The 20,263-nt window shown below is 47.8% G+C and overlaps 2 protein-coding genes across 2 annotated transcripts in view; both read right to left on the bottom strand.

Moving 5' to 3' along the window:
- Positions 1–276: 276 nt before the first annotated feature.
- On the bottom strand, positions 277–14,318 carry LOC116972609 (chymotrypsin-like elastase family member 2A). Its single transcript, XM_033020424.1, has 8 exons — positions 14,285–14,318; positions 12,484–12,631; positions 10,312–10,461; positions 8,583–8,708; positions 5,608–5,744; positions 3,032–3,177; positions 1,679–1,828; positions 277–303 (listed from the first exon to the last, which is right to left on the bottom strand). Exons 1-8 carry the CDS (start codon positions 14,316–14,318, stop codon positions 277–279), a joined length of 918 nt encoding a protein of 305 aa, XP_032876315.1.
- Positions 10,132–20,263, bottom strand: part of csrnp1 (cysteine and serine rich nuclear protein 1) — a 23,353-nt gene continuing 13,221 nt past the window's right edge. Inside the window, exon 5 of the mRNA XM_033020354.1 lies at positions 10,132–10,160. The gene's annotated coding sequence lies outside the window, so the exon portion shown is untranslated. The remainder of the gene's footprint in view (positions 10,161–20,263) is intronic.

Here is a 20,263-nt window from a genome sequence, read left to right as displayed (position 1 = left end):
ACCGGAGCACCCGGAGAAAACCCACGCAGGTCACGGGAAGGAACGTACAAACTCCGTACAGACAGCGCCCGTAGTCGGGATCGAACCTGTGAGGATGTAACTCTACCGTGCCGTCCACAACAGATTAATATAACAAAAGTAAAGCATTAGCATGGAAACAAAATGAAATAAAGCCAGCTTAAATCAGCAAATCCTGTTTTTATTAACAAATTCAGGTTTCGAAGAAGTCATTTCTCCATTCTGCTTGACGTTGGTCGAAAAAATGCCGGAACTGTCTTAAATGCCACCGTTTTGTTGCATGGTCTGAAAGAAGGGAATAGATGTTTAAAAATTTAATTTTAAGATAAGCTGCCGAGGAAGGTCATGTGATAGGAGTAGAATTAGGCCATTCGGCCCATCAAGTCTACCCCGCCATTCAATCGCGGCTGATCTATCTCTCCCCCCTAACCCCATTCTCCTGACTTCTCCCCATAACCTCCGACACCCGCACTAATCAAGAATCTACCTATATCCACCTTAAAAAGGGGCTAGTGGAATCAAGGGATATGGGGAGAAGGCAGGCACGGGTTATTGATTGGGGACGATCAGCCATGATCACAATGAATGGCGGTGCTGGCTCGAAGGGCCGAATGGCCTCCTCCTGCACCTATTTTCTATGTTTCTATGTTAAAATTATCCACTGACAGAAGCAAAGAATTCCACAGATTCACCACCCTCTGACGAAAGAAATGTCTCCTCATCTCCTTCCTAAAAGAACGTCCTTTAATTCTGAGGCTGTGACCTCTAGCCCTAGGCAGCCAGCATCATCAAAGACCCACACCACCACGTGCAAACTCCACACAGACAGCACCCGAGGTCATGGTCGAACCCGGGACCCTGGGTCTCAGAATGTCAGGACATTGAAAGTTCCATCCAGAGGTTTGTTACAGGACTGCTCACAGCAATCTCTCACTGTCAGCATTATCAAATCTCTTTTAGTGACAGGGCAGCACAGTGGCTTAGAGCATCAAGACCCAGGTTCGATCCCGGCCTCGGGTGCTGTCTGCGTGTGGAGTTTGCACGTTCTCCCTGTTGACTATTTCAGTGGATATTGAGACCACACCTGGAGTATTGTGTGCAGTTTTGGTCTCCAAATTTGAGGAAGGACATTCTTGCTATTGAGGGAGTGCAGCGTAGGTTTACAAGGTTAATTCCCGGGATGGCGGGACTGTCATATGCTGAGAGAATGGAGCAGCTGGGCTTGTACAGTCTGGAGTTTAGAAGGATGAGAGGGCATCTAATTGAAACATATAAGATTATTAAGGGTTTCGACATGCTAGAGGCAGGAAACATGCTCCCGATGTTGGGGGAGTCCTGAACCAGGGGACCACAGTTTAAGAATAAGCTGTAAGCCATTTAGAACGGAGACGAGGAAACACTTTTTCACACAGAGAGTTGTGAGTGTGGAATTTTCTGCCTCTGAGGGCGGTGGAGGCCGGTTCGCTGGATGCTTTCAAGAGAGAGCTAGATAGGGCTCTTAAAGACAGTGGAGTCAGGGGATATGGGGAGAAGGCAGGAATGGGGACTGATTGGGGATGATCAGCCATGATCACATTGAATGGCGGTGCTGGCTCGAAGGGCCGAATGGCCTACTCCTGCAACTATTGTCTATTGTCTATGAAAAACGAAGGAAGCTTACCTTGGAAATCCAATCATTGTACGCTGATACTCGGGTGAAGACGGTAGGATAATGAGCCACTATGCAGGACCCTGGTCCGAAGCTCACAATGCCATGCACATACCAAACTCCATTGGCATCCATGCAGTTCAAAGGCCCACCTGAATCTCCCTATAAAACAACAGAACAGCTGAGGGAAATGTGTGTCTCAAATGCAAGCAAGAAAAAAAAAAAAATCACCTGTTATTCATCCACCTTGTTCATTAGTTCTAGGAGCAGGATTAGGCCATTCAGCCCATCAAGTCTCCTCTGCCATTCAACCATGGCTGGGAAGGGACTGCAGATGCTGGTTTTCTCCGAGATCTTCGGTTTCCTCCCACACTCCAAAGACGTGCAGGTTTGTAGGTTAATCGGTTTGGTAAATATAAAAATTGTCCCTAGTGTGTGTAGGAGGGTGTTAGTGTGCGGGGATCGCTGGTCGGCGCGGACCTGGTGGGCCGAAGGGCCTGTTTCCGTGCTGTATCTCTAAACTAAACTAAAAACAGATCCGCGCCAACCAGCAATCCCCGCACACTAACACTATCCGACACACACTAGGGACATGTTTTACATTTACACCAAGCCAAAGAACCAACAAACCTGCACGACTTTGGAGTGTGGGAGGAAACCGAAGATCTTGGATGAAACCCACGCAGGTCACGGGGAGAAGGTACAAACTCCGTACGGACAGCGCCCGTAGTCGGGATGGAACCCGGGTCTCTGGCGCTGCGCCACCGTGCCACCCCGCTGAGTGACTCCAGTACATTGTGTCTGTCTCCGTCTCCAGAATGGAGTTGGTCATAAGGTGTCATAGGTCATAAGTGATAGGAGTAGAATGAGGCCATTCGGCCCATCTAGTCTACTCCGCCATTCAATCATGGCCGATCTATCTCTCCATCCTAACCCCATTCTCCTGCCTTCTCCCCATAACCTCCGGCCCCCCGTACTAATCAAGCCTTTGTCTATCTATCTCAGCCTTTAATATATCCACTGACGTCTGTGGATTCCACAGATTCACCACCCCCTGACTAATTTCTCCTCATCTCCTTCTCAAAAGAACATCCTTTAATTCTGAGGCTGTGACCTTTAGTCCTAGACTCTCCCACTAGTGGAAACATCCTCCCCACATCCACTCTATCCAGGCCTTTCACTATTCTGTACGTTTCAATGAGGTTCCCCCCTCATTCTTCTAAACTCCAGCGAGTTCAGGCCCAGTGCTGTCATATGTTAACCTACACATTCCTGGGATCGTTCTTGTAAACCTCCTCTGGACCCTCTCCGGAGCCTCAGATATGAGTGCCCGAAATTGCTCACAATTTCACAGTGCAAACTCACCTGGCATCCACCAGACTTGCCATCACCTCCGGCACAGATCATGTTCGGAGTGACCAACCCTGACCACCAGCTGGGCGATGTGCAAGTGGCGTAGTCCACCACTGCCAAGTTGGCTACCTGGAGTGTGTCAGACGGACGGCCGAACGCTGAAAGATAGGCAGAGCATCGAGGTAGTCACTAACAGCGGTATCAACATTGACGTTATGCATTCATAGACAATAGACAATGGGTGCAGGAGTAGGCCATTCGGCCCTTCGAGCCAGCACCGCCATTCAATGTGATCATGGCTGATCATCCCCAATCAGTACCCCGTTCCTGCCTTCTCCCCATATTCCCTGACTCCGCTATCTTTAAGAGCCCTGTCTAGCTCTCTCTTGAAAGTATCCAGAGAACCGGCCTCCACCGCCCTCTGAGGCAGAGAATTCCACAGACTCACCACTCTCTGTGAGGAAAAGGAAAGAAACTCCTTGGGGCCAATATGATGAAAGAATGGGTCGACTTGGCTTGTATTCACTGGGGTTTAGAAGGATGAGAGGGCATCTTATAGAAACATATGACATTCTGAGAGGATTGGACAGGCTAGATACAGGAAAAATGTTTGGGGGAGTCCAGAACCAGGGGTCACACAGTTTAAGAATTAGTGGTAGGCCATTTAGGACTGAGATGAGGAGAAACATTTTCACACCGAGAGTTGTGAGTCTGTGAAATTCTCTGCCTCAGAAGGCAGTGGAGGCCGATTCACTGGATGTTTCCAAGAGAGAGCTAGATAAGGCTCTTAGGGCTAACGGAGTCAGGGGATATGGGGAGAAGGCAGGAACAGGGTACTGATTGGGGATGATCAGCCATGATCACATTGAATGCCGATGCTGTCTCGAAGGGCTGAAGTGCCTACTCCTGCACCTATTGTCAATGTTTCTTTACAAAGAGGGAGGTGGGCCTATAGAACGAGCCGGGCAGAGGAGGTAGCTGGCACAGGTAGAATAACAACATTTAAAAGACAGACAAAAATGCTGGAGAAACTCAGAGTGTGCAGCAGCATCTATGGAGCGAAGGAAATAGGCAATGTTTCGGGCCGAAACCCTTCTTCAGACTGCCTATTCCTTCGCTCCATAGATGCTGCCTCACCCGCTGAGTTTCTCCAGCAATTTTGTCTACCTTCTCCAGCATCTGCAGTTCCTTCTTAAACATTTAAAAGACATCTGGATAGGTACATGGATCGGAAAGGTTTGGAGGACAGTGGACCTTCATTGCACACTGGTGTATGTAAAGTACATTTCAAAATCCAGCGGCGACAAAAAAAATGTTGCGACACGTGAAAAAACACCGCGTCACGCCGCAACATGTCGCGTCACGCCACGTATTTTTCGTTGACCTGATACGTCGGTCAATGATGCCGAAAAAAATCGGCAAGTGGGACAGGCCCTTTAAACTCAGCTGGTGCTGTCAACCAAAGATCCTATAGCGGAGCAAGATAGACCACTCCTTCTAAATGCAATGGGCTGACATGTAGTACGCAACGGAGCCTTTTGTAGTACGCGTGGGCCTTTTTTTCATCCATTTCAGTAACCCGACCCGACCCGACCCGACTCGCAGTGTAATCAACGTTGCAGGGGAACAGTTTGTGTTAATAAATTATAATTCTGAAAATGAGGATTTTTACCAAATAACTTTTATTTTTTACGAGGATGTTTCCGTAACCGGCTTCCGTCTCCGCACTAGTATCTTTGCTCCGCTACGGGATCTTTGGTGCGGAGACGGAAGCCGGTTACGGAAATGGGGCCGAAAATTACCCATGAATCTGCCCATCACCGTACTATGTCTGTTTCGTCGAGTGGACTATCTTGCTCGCTGTAGGGTCTTTGGTGAAAACAAGAGAACAAGACAACAAGCCAACAAGCCAATGCTTCCTTTCAAGAGGTAAAGCAGCATTGACTGACACCTAGTGGTAACATTGGATACTGTAATGTCCTTTAATTTAATTTTAATGCTTTTTGAATTTCCTTTAATTGGGACCTCATGGAAACTTACCGAATAGTGAAAGGCCTGGATAGAGTGGATGTGGAGAGGATGTTTCCACTAGTGGGAGAGTCCAGGACCAGAGGGCACAGCCTCAGAATTAAATGACGTTCTTTTAGGAAGGAGATGAGGAGGAATTTCTTTAGTCAGAGGGTGGTGAATCTGTGGGATTCTTTGCCACAGAAGGCTGTGGAGGCCACAAGTCAGTGGATATATTTAAGGCAGAGATAGATAGATTCTTGATTAGTACGGGTGTCAGGGGTTATGGGGAGAAGGCAGGAGAATGGGGTTAGAAGGGAGAGATAGATCAGCCGTGATTGAATAGTGGAGTAGACTTGATGGGCCGAATGGCCTAATTCTGCCCCCAATCACATATGGTTTTATGAATGTTACCACAGATGAAAGGCTACAATTTTTACAACGGGTGATGTTTCGGGAAGAGACAGTCTGAAGAAACATCACCCATTCCTTCTCTCCAGAGATGCTGCCCGTCCCGCTGAGTTACTCCAGCAGTTAGTGCCGCCCTCTCTTGTGTAGATGTCTGGTTGCTTTGTACTTACGTTCGGTTAAGCCCCATCCAGTCACGTAGCAGGGGTACCCCTTGGGAAGTATCCACCCGGGTTCGGCGAGGAGCGCTATCTTTACATCGGGAGTGGCGTACGCTGGCTCTGCCAACCGCAGGAGGGCAATATCGTTTCTAGGAGTCACAGGTACATAAAAATCAGAAGTGATTGGAGCAGAATTAGGCCATTCGGCCCATCAAATCTACTCCATAATTCAATCATGGCTGATCTTTCTCTCCCTCCTAGCCCCTTAAAGATAGCGGAGTCAGGGGAGACGGCAGGAACGGGGTACTGATTGTGGATGATCAGCCATGATCACATTGAATGGGCGGTGCTGGCTCGAAGGGCTGAATGGCCTCCTCCTGCACCTATTGTCTATTGCCTATTGTTCCCTGCCTTCTCTCCAAAACCCGATTATTCAGTTCCCAGCCCTGGCCCTCTTGCCACCATCTCTGTGCAATTCCCATAACATCATACTTGCCAATTTCTAACTGAGCCTCAAGCTCGTCCACTTTATTCCTTATACTTCGTGCATTCATATATAATACTTTTCATCCATTACTCACCTCACCTTTCACATGGATTCCTATTTCACTTGGCCATTCTCTCCTAACCCTTCCTCAGCTTTCTACCCCATTAATTCTGGCGTCTTCCTTAACTTTCCCTGTACTCTCTTTCCCTTTAACTCCATCCTTGTATTTCCAATTTGTCACCTCCCCTCCACTGACTTGGCCTCCGCAGCCGTCTGTGGGCCTTGAAATCTCTATTGTGCAGTCGAAAAGACTAAAGGGCCTGTCCCACTTACGCGACTTTTCTGGTGACTGCCGGCACCCGTCATAGGTCGTTGCAGGTGGCCGAAAATGTTCAACATGTTGAAAATCCAGCGGCGACCAGAACAAGGTACGACTCTTTGTGCGACTACTCACGACCGTACAGGCTTCACCCCGCGACATGTCGCCTGTACGGTCGTGAGTCGTCTCCTCAGTCACCCAAAGAGTCGTAGCGTCTTTCTGGATTTTCAACATGTTGAACATTTTCGGCGACTTTGTCAATCATGGTCCCTTTTACATTTCCTGACTCAATACAGTTCAAACAAGGCTAATAAATGTCACAAATGCATCCAAACAAGGTTCATAGGTTCAAGTTCAAGTTCAAGTGAGTTTATTGTCATGTGTCCCTGTATAGGACAATGAAATTCTTGCTTTGCTTAAGCACACAGAACATAGTAGGCATTGACTACAAAACAGATAAATGTGTCCATATACCATGATATAAATATATACACACATGAATAAATAAACTGGTAAAGTGCAAATAACAGAAAGTGGTTATTAATAATCAGAGTTTTGTCCGAGCCAGGTTTAATAGCCTGATAGCTGTGGGGAAGTAGCTATTCCTGAACCTGGTTGTTGTAGTCTTCAGGCTCCTGTACCTTCTACCTGAAGGTAGCAGGGAGACGAGTGTGTGGCCAGGATGGTGTGGGTCTTTGATGATACTGCCAGCCTTTTTGAGGCAGCGACTGCGATAAATCCCCTCTAGGACCAGAATTAGGCCATTCGGCCCATCAGGTCTACTCCGCCATTCAATCATGGCTGATCTATCTCTCCCTACTCACCCCATTCTCCTGCCTTCCACCCATAACCCCTGACACCCGCACTAATCAAGAATCTATCTATCCATTGACTTGGCCTCCACAGCCTTCTGTGGCAATGAATTCCACAGATTTACCATCCTCTGACTAAAATTGAAAGCTAAATGCAACTTAGGAAGATCGGCATGTCCCCTACAACTCTCACCAACTTCTACAGATGCACCGTAGAAACCATTTTATCGGGATGCATCACAGCTGGGTTTGGGAACAGCTCCATCCAAGACCACAAGGAATCGCAGAGAATTGTGGACGCAGCCCAAACCATCACACAAACCAACCTCCCTTCCATTGACTCCATCTACACCTCACGCTGCCTCGGCAAGGCCAGCAGCATCATCAAGGACCAGTCTCACCCCGGCCACTCCCCCTTCTCCCCTCTCCCATCTGGCAAGAGGTACAGAAGTGTGAAAACGCACACACCTCCAGATTCAGGGACAGTTTCTTCCCAGCTGTTATCAGGCAACTGAATCATCCTACCACAACCAGAGAGCAGTCCTGAACTACTATCTACCTCTTTGGTGACCCTCGGACTATCTTCGATCGGACTTTACCTTGCACTAAACATTATTCCCTTAATGATGTATCTGTACACTGTGGACGGCTCGATTGTAATCATGTATTGTCTTTACACTGACTGGGTAGCACGCAACAAAAGCTTTTCACTGTACCTCGGTACACGTGACAATAAACTAAACTGAAAGAAGGAAAAACTGAAATTCCTATTTCCTTATGTAGGTGAAGGGTTGCTCCTCAATTGACACAACTAGCTTAGTTTAGTTCTGAGGGGTGTTGAGAGGGTAGACACAGAACCTTTCTCCCCCGATGGAAATGTCAAATTCTGGAGAGCATAGTTTAGTTCAGTTCAGAGATACAGCGTGGAAACAGGCCCTTCAGCCCATCGTGTCTGCGCCCACCAGCGATCCCCGCACACTAACACACCCTGGAGACTATTTTTTTCAATTTACACAAAACTAATCAACCTAATCAACCTACAAACCTGCCCTGAAGAAGGGTCTCGACCCGAAACGTCACCTGTTCCTTCGCTCCATAGATGCTGCCTCACCCGCTGAGTTTCTCCAGCATTTTGGTCCGCCTACAAACCTGTACGTCTTTGGAGTGTGGGAGGAAACCGAAGATCTCGGAGAAAACCCACGCAGGTCACGGGGAAAACGCGCAAACTCCGTACAGACAGCACCCGTGGTTGGGATCGATCAAACCCGGGTCCCTGGCGCTGTGAGGCAGCAACTCTACCACGCCGATCCAAGCAAACCACGGCAACTCTCGGTAGCGGATGGGTGAAAGGTTTAAAACTGTGAATTACCCTTTTTCGAGAGCGTTTACGTTGAATTCAGGGTGAATGATGATTGTCTTGATGTGTCGCAAGTACTCGTTGCCTTTGTTATACAAATCGTGTTCTCCAAGAACGACCGCAAATCTTCCTGGGACGCTGAAGGGAAAGCAGGGAAGATGTCAGGTTTGTACAGCAGGGTGTCAGGCCATTCGGCCCACCTTGGCCGTGTTGACCAAGCTAGCACAACATGCAACTCCCATTTGCCTTCTTCTCATTCTTCTTCTTCTTGCGTGTGGCGTGCACAGCCTAAAGTTGGAGGACAACTTGTTCCATTTGATCTTTAGTTTGTGCACGCCGGGTTGATTGCATTCGTCGAAACAGGGTGGACCACGTGAAGGTTGCAATCTCCCACCCCCCCTCCCCTCCATTTGCCTGCAATTGACCCATAGCTCATTGGCGGGACTGTCAATTTGAGGAAGGACATTCTTGCTATTGAGGGAGTGCAGCGTAGGTTTACAAGGTTAATTCCCATGTCTGAGGAAGGATGTGCTGGCTCTGGAGAGGGTCCAGAGGAGGTTTACAAGAATGATCCCAGGAATGAGTGGGTTAAGCGTTTGTGGGATGAGCGTTTGTCGGCACTGGGCCTGTACTCACTGGAGTTTAGAAGGATGAGGGGACACTCATTGAAACGTACAGAATAGTGAAAGGCTTGGATAGAGTGGATGTGGAGAGGATGTTTCCACTAGTGGGGGAGTCTAGGACCTGAGGTCACAGCCTCAGAATTTAAGAACGTCAGGTCATAAGGTCGTAAGGAAGAGGAGTACAATAAGGCCATTCGGCCCATCAAGTCTACTCCACCATTCTATCATGGCTGATCTATCTCTCCCTCCATATATGGTCATGTCATAAGGTTATAAGTGATAGGAATAGAATTGGACCATTCGGCCCATCAAGTCCACTCCGCCATTCAGTCATGGCTGATCTAAATCTCCCTCCTAACCCCATTCTCCTGCCTTCTCCCCATAACCTCTGACACCCGTACTAATCAAGAATCTATCTATCTCTGCCTTAAATATATCCACCGACTTGGCCTGGAGTATTGTGTGCAGTTTTGGTCCCCTAATTTGAGGAAGGACATTTTTGCTATTGAGGGAGTGCAGCGTAGGTTCACAAGGGATGGTGGGACTGTCATATGCTAAGAGAATGGAGCGGCTGGTATTGTACACTCTGGAGTTTAGAAGGATGAGAGGAGATCTCATTGAAACATATAAGATTGTTAAGGGCTTGGACACGCTAGAGGCAGGAAACATGTTCCCGATGTTGGGGGAGTCCAGAACCAGGGGCCACACAGTTTAAGAATAAGGGGTAAGCCATTTAGAAGGGAGTTGTGAGTCTGTGGAATTCTCTGCCTCAGAGGGCGGTGGAGGCCGGTTCTCTGGATACTTTCAAGAGAGAGCTAGATAGGGCTCTTAAAGATAGCGGAGTCAGGGGATATGGGGAGAAGGCAGGAACGGGGTACTGATTGTGGATGATCAGCCATGATCACATTGAATGGCGGTGCTGGCTCGAAGGGCCGAATGGCCTACTCCTGCACCTATTGTCTATTGTCTATTGTCTATTGCCTCCACAGACGCCTGTGGCAATGAGTTCCACAGATTGCCCACTGAGGGAGGAGATGAGAAAGGCAACCGGGAGATGGCGTTGGGCCAAGGCGGAGTGAAGAAATGAAACGATGCCCATCTTAGAACCATGGACTTACTCAACGATGCAGTGACCAGCGGTCATGACCCAGTTTGGAGACACGAGAGTTCCAGCGCACATATGCTGGAAGAAATCGGGGTCAAAGTCGTACGCAAACTGCAGAGAGGCCTGGAACAAAGAGAAAGCCTCCAGATTATTTATCTTGTAGCTACAAGCCAGAAATGTGAATGACTGAGGTCTAGATGACTGAGGTGTTCCCATGTAGAGTAGATACCAAGGGTGCGGCAGCGGGTAGTGCTGCTGCCTCACAGCGCCAGAGATCCAGGTTCAATGCTGACCTCAGGTGCTGTCTGTACGCAGTTTGCACCTTCTCCCCTTGACTGAAATGTTACTGAAACACATAAGATTATTAAGGGTTTGGACACGCTAGAGGCAGGAAACATGTTCCCGATGTTGGGGGAGTCCAGAACCAGGGGCCACACACAGTTTAAGAATAAGGGGTAAGCCATTTAGAACGGAGACGAGGAAACACTTTTTCACACAGAGAGTGGTGAGTCTGTGGAATTCTCTGCCTCAGAGGGCGGTGGAGGCCGGTTCTCTGGATACTTTCAAGAGAGAGCTAGATAGGGCTCTTAAAGATAGCGGAGTCAGGGGATATGGGGAGAAGGCAGGAACGGGGTACTGATTGGGGATGATCAGCCATGATCACATTGAATGGCGGTGCTGGCTCGAAGGGCCGAATGGCCTACTCCTGCACCTATTGCCTATTGTGGGTTTACTCTGGGTGCTCTGGTTTCCTCCCACACTCCTGGTTTGTGGGTTAAATGGTTTCGGTAAAATTGTAAATTGTCCCTAGTGTGTAGGATTGTGTTAGTGTACGGAGGTCGCTGGTCGGCACGGACTTGGCGGTCCGATGGGCCTGTTTGTGCACTGTATCTCTAAAGTCTAAAGTATAAGTTCTTCCTCTTTTCCCCTTATCGTATGTGCCTCCACCACCACCACCCCTGGCAGTGTGTTCCAGGCACCCACCACCCTCTGTGTAAAAAACCTGTCCCACACATCTCCTTTAAACTTTGCTCCTCTCACCTTAAAGCTGTGCCCTGGGGAAAAGCTTCTGACTGTCTACCCTATCTATTCCTCTCATAATTTTATAAAACATCCATCAGGTCTCCCCACAACCCCCAGTGTTCTAGAGAAAAACAATCCAAGTTTCTCCAACCTCTCCCTGTAACTGAAACCCTTTAATCCAGACAGCGTTCTGATGAATCTCTTCTGCACCCTCTCCAAAACTGCCACGTCCTTCCTGTACTGGGGCGACCAGAACCTAAGGGCGGCACGGTGGAGCAGCTGGTAGAGTCGCTGCCCCACGGGGCCAGAGACCCGGGTTCGATCCCGACTATGGGTGCTGTCTGTACGGAGTTTGTACGTTCTCCGCGTGACCCTGTGAGTTTTCTCCAGCTGCTCCAGTTTCCTCCCACACTCCAAAGACGTACAGGTTTGTAGGTTAATTGGCTTGGTAAAATATAAATTGTCCCTAGTGTGTGTGGGATAGTGTTATTGTGCGGGGATCGCTGGTCGGCGTAGAATCAGTGGGCCGAAGGGCCTGTTGCCACTCTGTATCACTAAACTAAACTAAACTAATTTAAACTAAACTAATTTAAACTAAACTAAATTAATCTAAACTAATCTAAACTAATTTAAATTAAACTAAATTAATCTAAACTAAACTAAACTAAACTAAACTAAACTAAACTAATCTAAACTAATTTAAATTAAACTAAATTAATCTAAACTAAACTAAACTAAACTAAACTAATTTAAACAAATCTAAACTAAACTAAACTAATCTAAACTAAACTAAACTAAACTAAACTAATTTAAACTAATTTAAATTAAACTAAATTAATCTAAACTAAACTAAACTAAACTAAACTAATTTAAACAAATCTAAACTAAACTAAACTAATCTAAACTAAACTAAACTAAACTAAACTAATTTAAACTAATCTAAACTAAACTAAACTAATCTAAACTAAACTAAACTAAACTAAACTAATTTAAACTAATCTAAACTAAACAAAACTAAACTAAACAAAATTAAACTAATCTAATCTAAACTAAACTAAACTAAACTAAACTAAACTAAACTAAACTAAACTAAACTGAACTGAACTAATCTGAACTACACTACACTAAACTGAAGTGCACTAGGCTAGACTGGACACTATACTCCTCTGAAGCTGCATGGTGACCCTGCCTCTTGTACTCGATGCCCAGTGGTGTGGGGATGAATAAACTTGCCTGCCACGGCCAACTGTGTGGGCTTGCTTCCTCCCCTCCCACCACACGGCTGTCGAGAGGTGTCGCAGTCACAGCCCCTGGCACAAAGAAAGGCAAGAAAACACAGCGAGATGAAATCATTTCATTAACACTTTGGCAACCTGTCGGATTCTCTGCCACAGAAGGCAGTGGAGGCTGATTCACTGGATGTTTTCAAGAGAGAGTTAGATTTAACTCTTAACGGAATCAAGGGATATGGGGAGAAGGCAAGAACGGGGTACCGATTGTGGATGATCAGCCATGATCATATTGAATGGCGGTGCTGGCTCGAAGGGCCGAATGGCCTACTCCTGCACCTATTGTCTATGTTTCTATGTTTCTAATCAGCAAGAAATTGCCTCAGATGCCAGTATTGCTTTCAATTCCTTTATAAGTTCATACGTATGAGGAACAGAATTAGGCCATTCGGCCCATCAAGTCTACTCCACCAATCAATCATGGCTGATCTATCTCTCCCTCCTAACCACATTCTCCTGCCTTCTCACCGTAACCCCCGACACTTTTAATAATCTAGAATGAGTGACATTTATAACCTAGAATTTATAATCTAGATATTTAATAATCTAGAATTAGTGATATTTAACTCAATGCTTAACAAATTGGCATCCATAGAACAGTACAGCCCAGGAAGAGGCCCTTCGGCCCACAATGTCCATGTTGAACACGTTGCCCTTAGACTAATCCCCTCTGCCAGCATGTGATCCGTATCCCTCCAATCCCTGCATATCCATGTGCCTGTCTAAAAGCCTCTTAAACACCACTATCGTATCTGCCTCCACCACCCCTGGCAACGCGTTCCAGGCACCCACCACCCTCTGTGTAAAACAAACCTGCCCCGCACATGTCCTTTGCCCCTCTCACCTTGAAGCTCTGCCCCCCCTAGTCTGTGATATTATCATCAAACCAGGGCTGGCCTTCATTTGGTCTGGCTTTTTCTCATCTCCAGTATTTCCATTCCCCCTCCACCACCCCCCACCCCCCTCACCCTTCCCCTCACCCCCCTCGCCCTCCCCCCACCCCCCTCGCCCTTCCCCTCACCCCCCTCGCCCTTCCCCCCATCCCCCTCGCCCTTCCCCCCACCTCTACTTTCAATCAGAAGAAGGATCTCGACCCGAAACGTCGCCCATTCCTTCTCTCCAAAGATGCTGCCTGTCCCGCTGAGTTACCCCAGCACTCTGTGAAACGTCACCTATCCATGTTCTCCACAGATGCTGCCTGACCCGCTGAGTTACTCCAGCACTCTGTGAAACGTCACCTATCCATGTTCTCCACAGATGCTGCCTGACCCGCTGAGTTACTCCAGCACTCTGTGAAACGTCACCTATCCATGTTCTCCACAGATGCTGCCTGACCCGCTGAGTTATCTCCAGCACTCTGTGAAACGTCACCTATCCATGTTCTCCACAGATGCTGCCTGACCCGCTGAGTTACTCCAGCACTCTGTGAAACGTCACCTATCCATGTTCTCCACAGATGCTGCCTGACCCGCTGAGTTACTCCAGCATTTTAAGTCTGACTTCTGACCGATCTAAGCCTCACTAAATGTTATAAACTTCTACCAAATCTCTCGTCAACCCCCGCCACTCCAACTTTCTCTCCCTGTTTGTCCAACCACTCTTTGTAGCTGTTCTAGTCTAATCCAGACAGCAATTCTGGTAAAACCAAGGAAAGAAAAATTGGTTAATTCTTACGGAGGCAAAGAGTCAAGAGCAGGTACTGGATCATGTTGAAGTCTTGTCTAAGTTGGACGGCAACTTCCCGTAGATATATATACACACACATCGGTGAGCGTCACGATATGTTTTCCATTCCCGTGTGAAGGATAGCAACTGCTGAACGACCAATGATGTGCCAAAACGCCTGTGAAACTGACCAGATGTAGGGAAAGTCACCAGTAAAAACCATCAGGAGATTCAACGAGGCTGCTGCCAGGACTCGAGGTGCCTGAGCTACAAGGATGGGCCTGTCCCACTTACGCCACATTTTCGGCGACTGCGTCATAGGTCGGCGAAAATTTTCCACATGGTGAAAATCCAGCGGCGACCAGAAAGACGGTTTCGGCCCGAAACGTTGCCTATTTCCTTCGCTCCATAGATGCTGCCGCACCCGCTGAGTTTCTCCAGCACTTTTGTCTACCAGAGGAGATAGTTGGGGCAGGTTGTATGAAATGCAAGGTCGTTTTCAGAAGGCAGAAACAGTCCTGAACTACTATCTACCTCATTGGTGACCCTCGGACTATCCTTGATCGGACTTTGCTGGCTTTACCTTGCACTAAACGTTATTCCCTTATCATGTATCTGTACACTGTGGACGGCTCGATTGTAATCATGTATTGTCTTTCCGCTGACTGGTTAGCACGCAACAAAAGCTTTTCACTGTACCTCGGTACACGTGACAGTAAACTAAACTGTCATGCACTTTAATATAGAAAATAGGAAGGATTGAGGTGGCACGGTGGCACAGTGGTAGAGTTGCTGCCTCACGGCGCCAGAGACCTGGGTTCCATCCTGACTACAGGTGCTGTTGTACGTTCTCCCCGTGACCTGCGTGGGTTTCCTCCGGGCGCTCCGGTTTCCTCCCACACTCCAAAGGCGTACGGTTTTGTGGGTTTAATTGGCTTTGGTAAAATTTGGAAATTGTCCCTAGTGTGTGTGTGTGTGTAGGATAGTGTTAGTGTGCGGGGATCGCTGGCCGGCACGGACTCGGTGGGCCGAAGGGCCTGATTCCGCGCTGTATCTCTAAACTAAACCAAACTGAAGGTTTGTTTTACACGCTGGGAGACGTGGATTTGTTGTTGGACAAATGCACCAGCGTCTAATCCCCCCACCCCCCCACCCCGTGTCACCCAAGACCAACCTGCAGCTGTACAAACTATCAAGAAAGCAAGCAACACATTGGCCTTTATCTCATACAACGTACAACAGTACAGCACAGGAACAGGCCCTTCGGCCCACAATGTCCGTGCTGGACATGACGCCAAGTTAAACTAATCCCCTCTGCCTGCACGTGATCTGTATCCCTCCATCCATGTGCCTGTCTAAACCTTACTTAAACGCCACTATCGTATACTATCATAGAATGCTTGTGGGACTAGCCCCACTATCCACTAGTGGGAGAGTCTAGGACTAGAGGGCACAGCATCAGAATTAAAGGACTTTCTTTTAGGAAGGAGATGAGGGGAAATTTCTTTAGTCAGAGGGTGGTGAATCTGAGGGATTCTTTGCCACTGAAAGCTGTGGAGGCCAAGTCAGTGGGTATTTTTAAAGCAGAGATAGATGGATTCTTGATTAGTACGGGTGTCAGGGGTTATGGGGAGAAGACAGGAGAATAGGGTTAGTAGGGAGAGATAGATCAGCCATGATTGAATGGCGGAGTAGACTTGATGGGCCGAATGGCCTAATTCTACTATCCCTTATGAACATGCTGGTTTATACAAATACTTGAGTAACTCAGCGGGTCAGGCAGCATCTGTGGAGAACATGGATAGGTGACGTTTCACAGAGTGCTGGAGTAACTCAGCGGGTCAGGCAGCATCTGTGGAGAACATGGATAGGTGACGTTTCACAGAGTGCTGGAGTAACTCAGCGGGTCAGGCAGCATCTGTGGAGAGAGGGAATGGATCTGAGCACTGGCTGCCCCCTAGTGGAGATCCTTCAACTAGCAACCACCAGAGAACAATTCCCCATCTGCATTTCCACCATATGTTGGAGTTTCCAGCTTGCTCCCTCCTTCAGCGTGAAGAAGGGTCCCGCCCCAAAACATCACCTGTCCATACCACCCCAGGTGTGTAGGAATGAACTGCAGATGCTGCTTTACACCGAAGACAGACACAAAGTGCTGGAGTAACTCAGCGGGTCAGGCAGCATCTGTGCCTGAATCAGGCAGCTAGAATTTAGAAGATTGAGGGGGGATCTTATAGAAACTAACAAAATTCTTAAGGGGTTGGACAGGCTAGATGCAGGAAGATTGTTCCCGATGTTGGGGGAAGTCCAGAACAAGGGGTCACAGTTTAAGGATAAGGGGGAAATCGAGACCGAGATGAGGAAAACATTTTTCACACAGAGAGTGGTGAATCTCCGGAATTCTCTGCCACAGAAGGTAGTTGAGGCCACAGTTCATTGGCTATATTTAAGAGGGAGTTAGATGTGGCCCTTGTGGCTAAAGGGATCAGGGGGTATGGAGAGAAGGCAGGTACAGGATTCTGAGTTGGATGATCAGCCATGATCATATTGAATGGTGGTGCAGGCTCGAATGGCCTACTCCTGCACCTATTTTCTATGATTCTATGTTTCTGGAAAAAAAAGTCCTAAGGTCACAAGGCCATAAGTGATAGGAGTAGAATTAGGCCATTCGGCCCATTTACGCCATTCAATCATGGCTGATCTATCTCTCCCTCCTAACCCCATTCTCCTGCCTTCTCCCCATAACTTCTGACACCCGTACTAATCAACAATCTATCTATCTCTGCCTGAAAAATATCCACTGACTTGGCCTCCAAAGAATTGCACAGATTCACCACCCTGCTGAATGACCCTGTGATTATGTCAGTAGCTGACTGGAATATGAGGTGCTGCTCCTCCAGTTTGTGTGTGGCCTTATTCCGGCAACGGAGGAGGTTACTTCACAAAATGTGTAGCAAAGAACTGCAGACGCTGGTTTAAATCGAAGGGAGACACAAAACAGCTGGAGTGACTCAGCGGGACAGGCAGCGTCCCTGGAGAGAAGGGATGGGTTACGTTTCAGGGGTCGAGACCCTTCTTCAGACTTGCTTCACCGGGCAGGGACCGCAGGTGTCGATGTTACACCGACAGACAGGGGAACACAACACGGCGGTTGGGGAATAAAACTGGAAAAGCAAGTCTCGTTGCACAACATAGCAACTTGGGAGTTGTGTGCACTGCCAGAGACTCGTTGCAATTAATAAGGTGAAGCTCTCCGTCAAAGGCAAGAGGAGAGGATGAGAAACATGGTCACCAGCCTGCCTTCCCATCAGGGCACTGCTGGTACGATACGAAACCATACCATACATAGAAACATAGAAACATAGACAATAGGTGCAGGAGTAGGCCATTCGGCCCTTCGAGCCTGCACCGCCATTCAATATGATCATGGCTGATCATCCAACTCAGTATCCCATCCCTGCCTTCTCTCCATACCCCCTGATCCCTTTAGCCACAAGGACCACATCTAACTCCCTCTTAAATATAGCCAATGAACTGTGTGGCCTCAACTACCTCTGTGGCAGAGAATTCCACAGATTCACCACTCTCTGTGTGAAAAATGTTTTTCTCATCTCGGTCCTAAAAGATTTCCCCCTTATCCTTAAACTGTGACCCCTTGTTCTGGACTTCCCCAACATTGGGAACAATCTTCCTGCATCTAGCCTGTCCAACCCCTTAAGAATTTTGTAAGTTTCTGTAAGATCCCCCCTCAATCTCCTAAACTTTAGCGAGTACAAGCCGAGTCTATCCAGTCTTTCTTCATATGAAAGTCCTGACATACCGTACCATACCATAGAGAGGGAGAGAGAGAGTTGTAATTCATAGACAGGAGATTATAAATCCATGCCAGGAGACCAGGGGACTGGCCACATCCACAATTACAACATAGCCACGGGTCTCTGCTGGACATTTCAATGTAAAAGGGAGAGAGAGAGAGTCACAGGCAAAGAGCACAGAAACAGGCCCTTCGGCCCAACCCATCCATGCTGACCAAGCTGGTCCATTTGCTCATGTTTGCCCCACATGGCTCTCAAGCTTCAGAGTCTGAGAGTCAAACAAGGAGCAGATATTTCATGATCTCCTTCGTAAAGGAATGTTCTTTAATTCTGAGGCTACCACCTCTGGTCCTAGACTCTCCCACTAGTGGAAACATCCTCTCCACACCCACTCTATCCAGGCCTTTCGCTATTCGGTGAAGTTTCAATGAGGTGCCCCCTCATCCTTCTAAACTCCAGCGAGTACAGGCCCAGTGCCGACAAACACTCATCATAGGTTAACCTACTCATTCCTGGGATCATTCTTGTAAACCTCCTCTGGACCCTCTCCAGAGCCAGCACATCCTTCCTCAGATATGGGGCCCAAAACTGCTCACAATATTCCAAATGTGGCCTGACCAGCGCCTTGTAGAGCCTCTACTGGCTGTTGGGCGAAAATAATACTAATGGTGTCGGAAGGAACTGCAGATGCTGGTTCAAACCGAAGAAAGACACAAAATGCTGGAGTAACTCAGCGGGACGGGCAGCATCTCTGGAGAAAAGTGTAGGAAGGAACTGCAGATGCTGGTCATCCACAATCAGTACCCCGTTCCTGTTTTCTCCCCATATCCCTGGATTCCTTTAGCCCTAAGAGCTAAATCTAACTCTCTCTTGAAAACATCCAGTGCATCGGCCTCCACTGCCTGCTGTGGCAGAGAATTCCACAGATTCACAACTCACTGGGTGAAAAAGTTTTTCTTCATCTCAGTCCTAAATGGCCAACCCCTTATTCTTAAACTGTGTGACCCCTAGTTCTGGACTCCCCCAACATGGGGAACATGTTTCCTGCCTCTAGCGTGTCCAAACACCTTAAGAATTTAATATGTTTCCATAAGATACCCTGTCATCCTTCCAAATTCCAGCGAATACAAGCCCAGTCGACCCATTCTCTCAGCATATGTCAGTCCCACCATCCCGGGAATTAACCTGGTGAATTACTCTGCGCTCCCTCAATAGCAATAATGTCCTTCCTCAAATTAGGGGACCAAAACTGCACACAATACTCCAGGTGTGGTCTCACTAGGGCTCTGTACAACTGCAGAAGGACCTCCTTGCTCCTATAATCAACTACTCTGGCTATGAACATTTGAGGTGTGGTGAGATTACTACTTCTTTTGTGAGACTCTACAGGCAGCTGCAAGCCCGAGTTGGGAAGGTCTGCGGTTAATTCCGACGTCTGATGTTGCAAATTCCATTTTTATCGCGGGTATTAATGCATGTTCCCCAAATGCGATTTAAAACATAAGAGTTGCTGCCTCACAGCGCCAGAGACCCGGGTTCCATCCTGACTACGGGCGCTGTCTGCATGGAGTTTGCACGTTCTCCCCGTGACCTGCGTGGGTTTTCTTCGGGTGCTCCGGTTTCCTCCCACATCCCAAAGATGAACAGTGGGTTTACAAAAAAGCTGGAGAAACTCAGCGGGTGCGGCAGCATCTATGGAGCGAAGGAAATAGGCAACGTTTCGTCCCGAAACGTTGCCTATTTCCTTCGCTCCATAGATGCTGCCGCACCCGCTGAGTTTCTCCAGCTTTTTTGTGTACCTTCGATTTTCCAGCATCTGCAGTTCCTTCTTAAACAACATGAACAGTAGGTTAATTGGCTTCGGTAAAATTGTCGGTAAAAGTGTGTAGGATAGAATTAGTGTTGAGGCCAGTTCTCTGGATGCTTTCAAGAGAGAGCTAGATAGGGGTCTTAAAGATAGCGGAGTCAGGGGATATGGGGAGAAGGCAGGAACGGGGAACTGGTTGGGGATGATCAGCCATGATCACATTGAATAATAATAATAATAATGGATGGGATTTATATAGCGCCTTTCTAATACTCAAGGCGCTTTACATCGCATTATTCATTCACTTCTCAGTCACACTCGGTGGTGGTAAGCTACTTCTGTAGCCACAGCTGCCCTGGGGCAGAC

The sequence above is a fragment of the Amblyraja radiata genome, chromosome 4 (genome assembly GCF_010909765.2).
Source record: "Amblyraja radiata isolate CabotCenter1 chromosome 4, sAmbRad1.1.pri, whole genome shotgun sequence".
NCBI classification, from domain to species: Eukaryota; Metazoa; Chordata; class Chondrichthyes; order Rajiformes; family Rajidae; genus Amblyraja; species Amblyraja radiata.
This window is presented reverse-complemented; position numbering and strand designations above follow the sequence as displayed.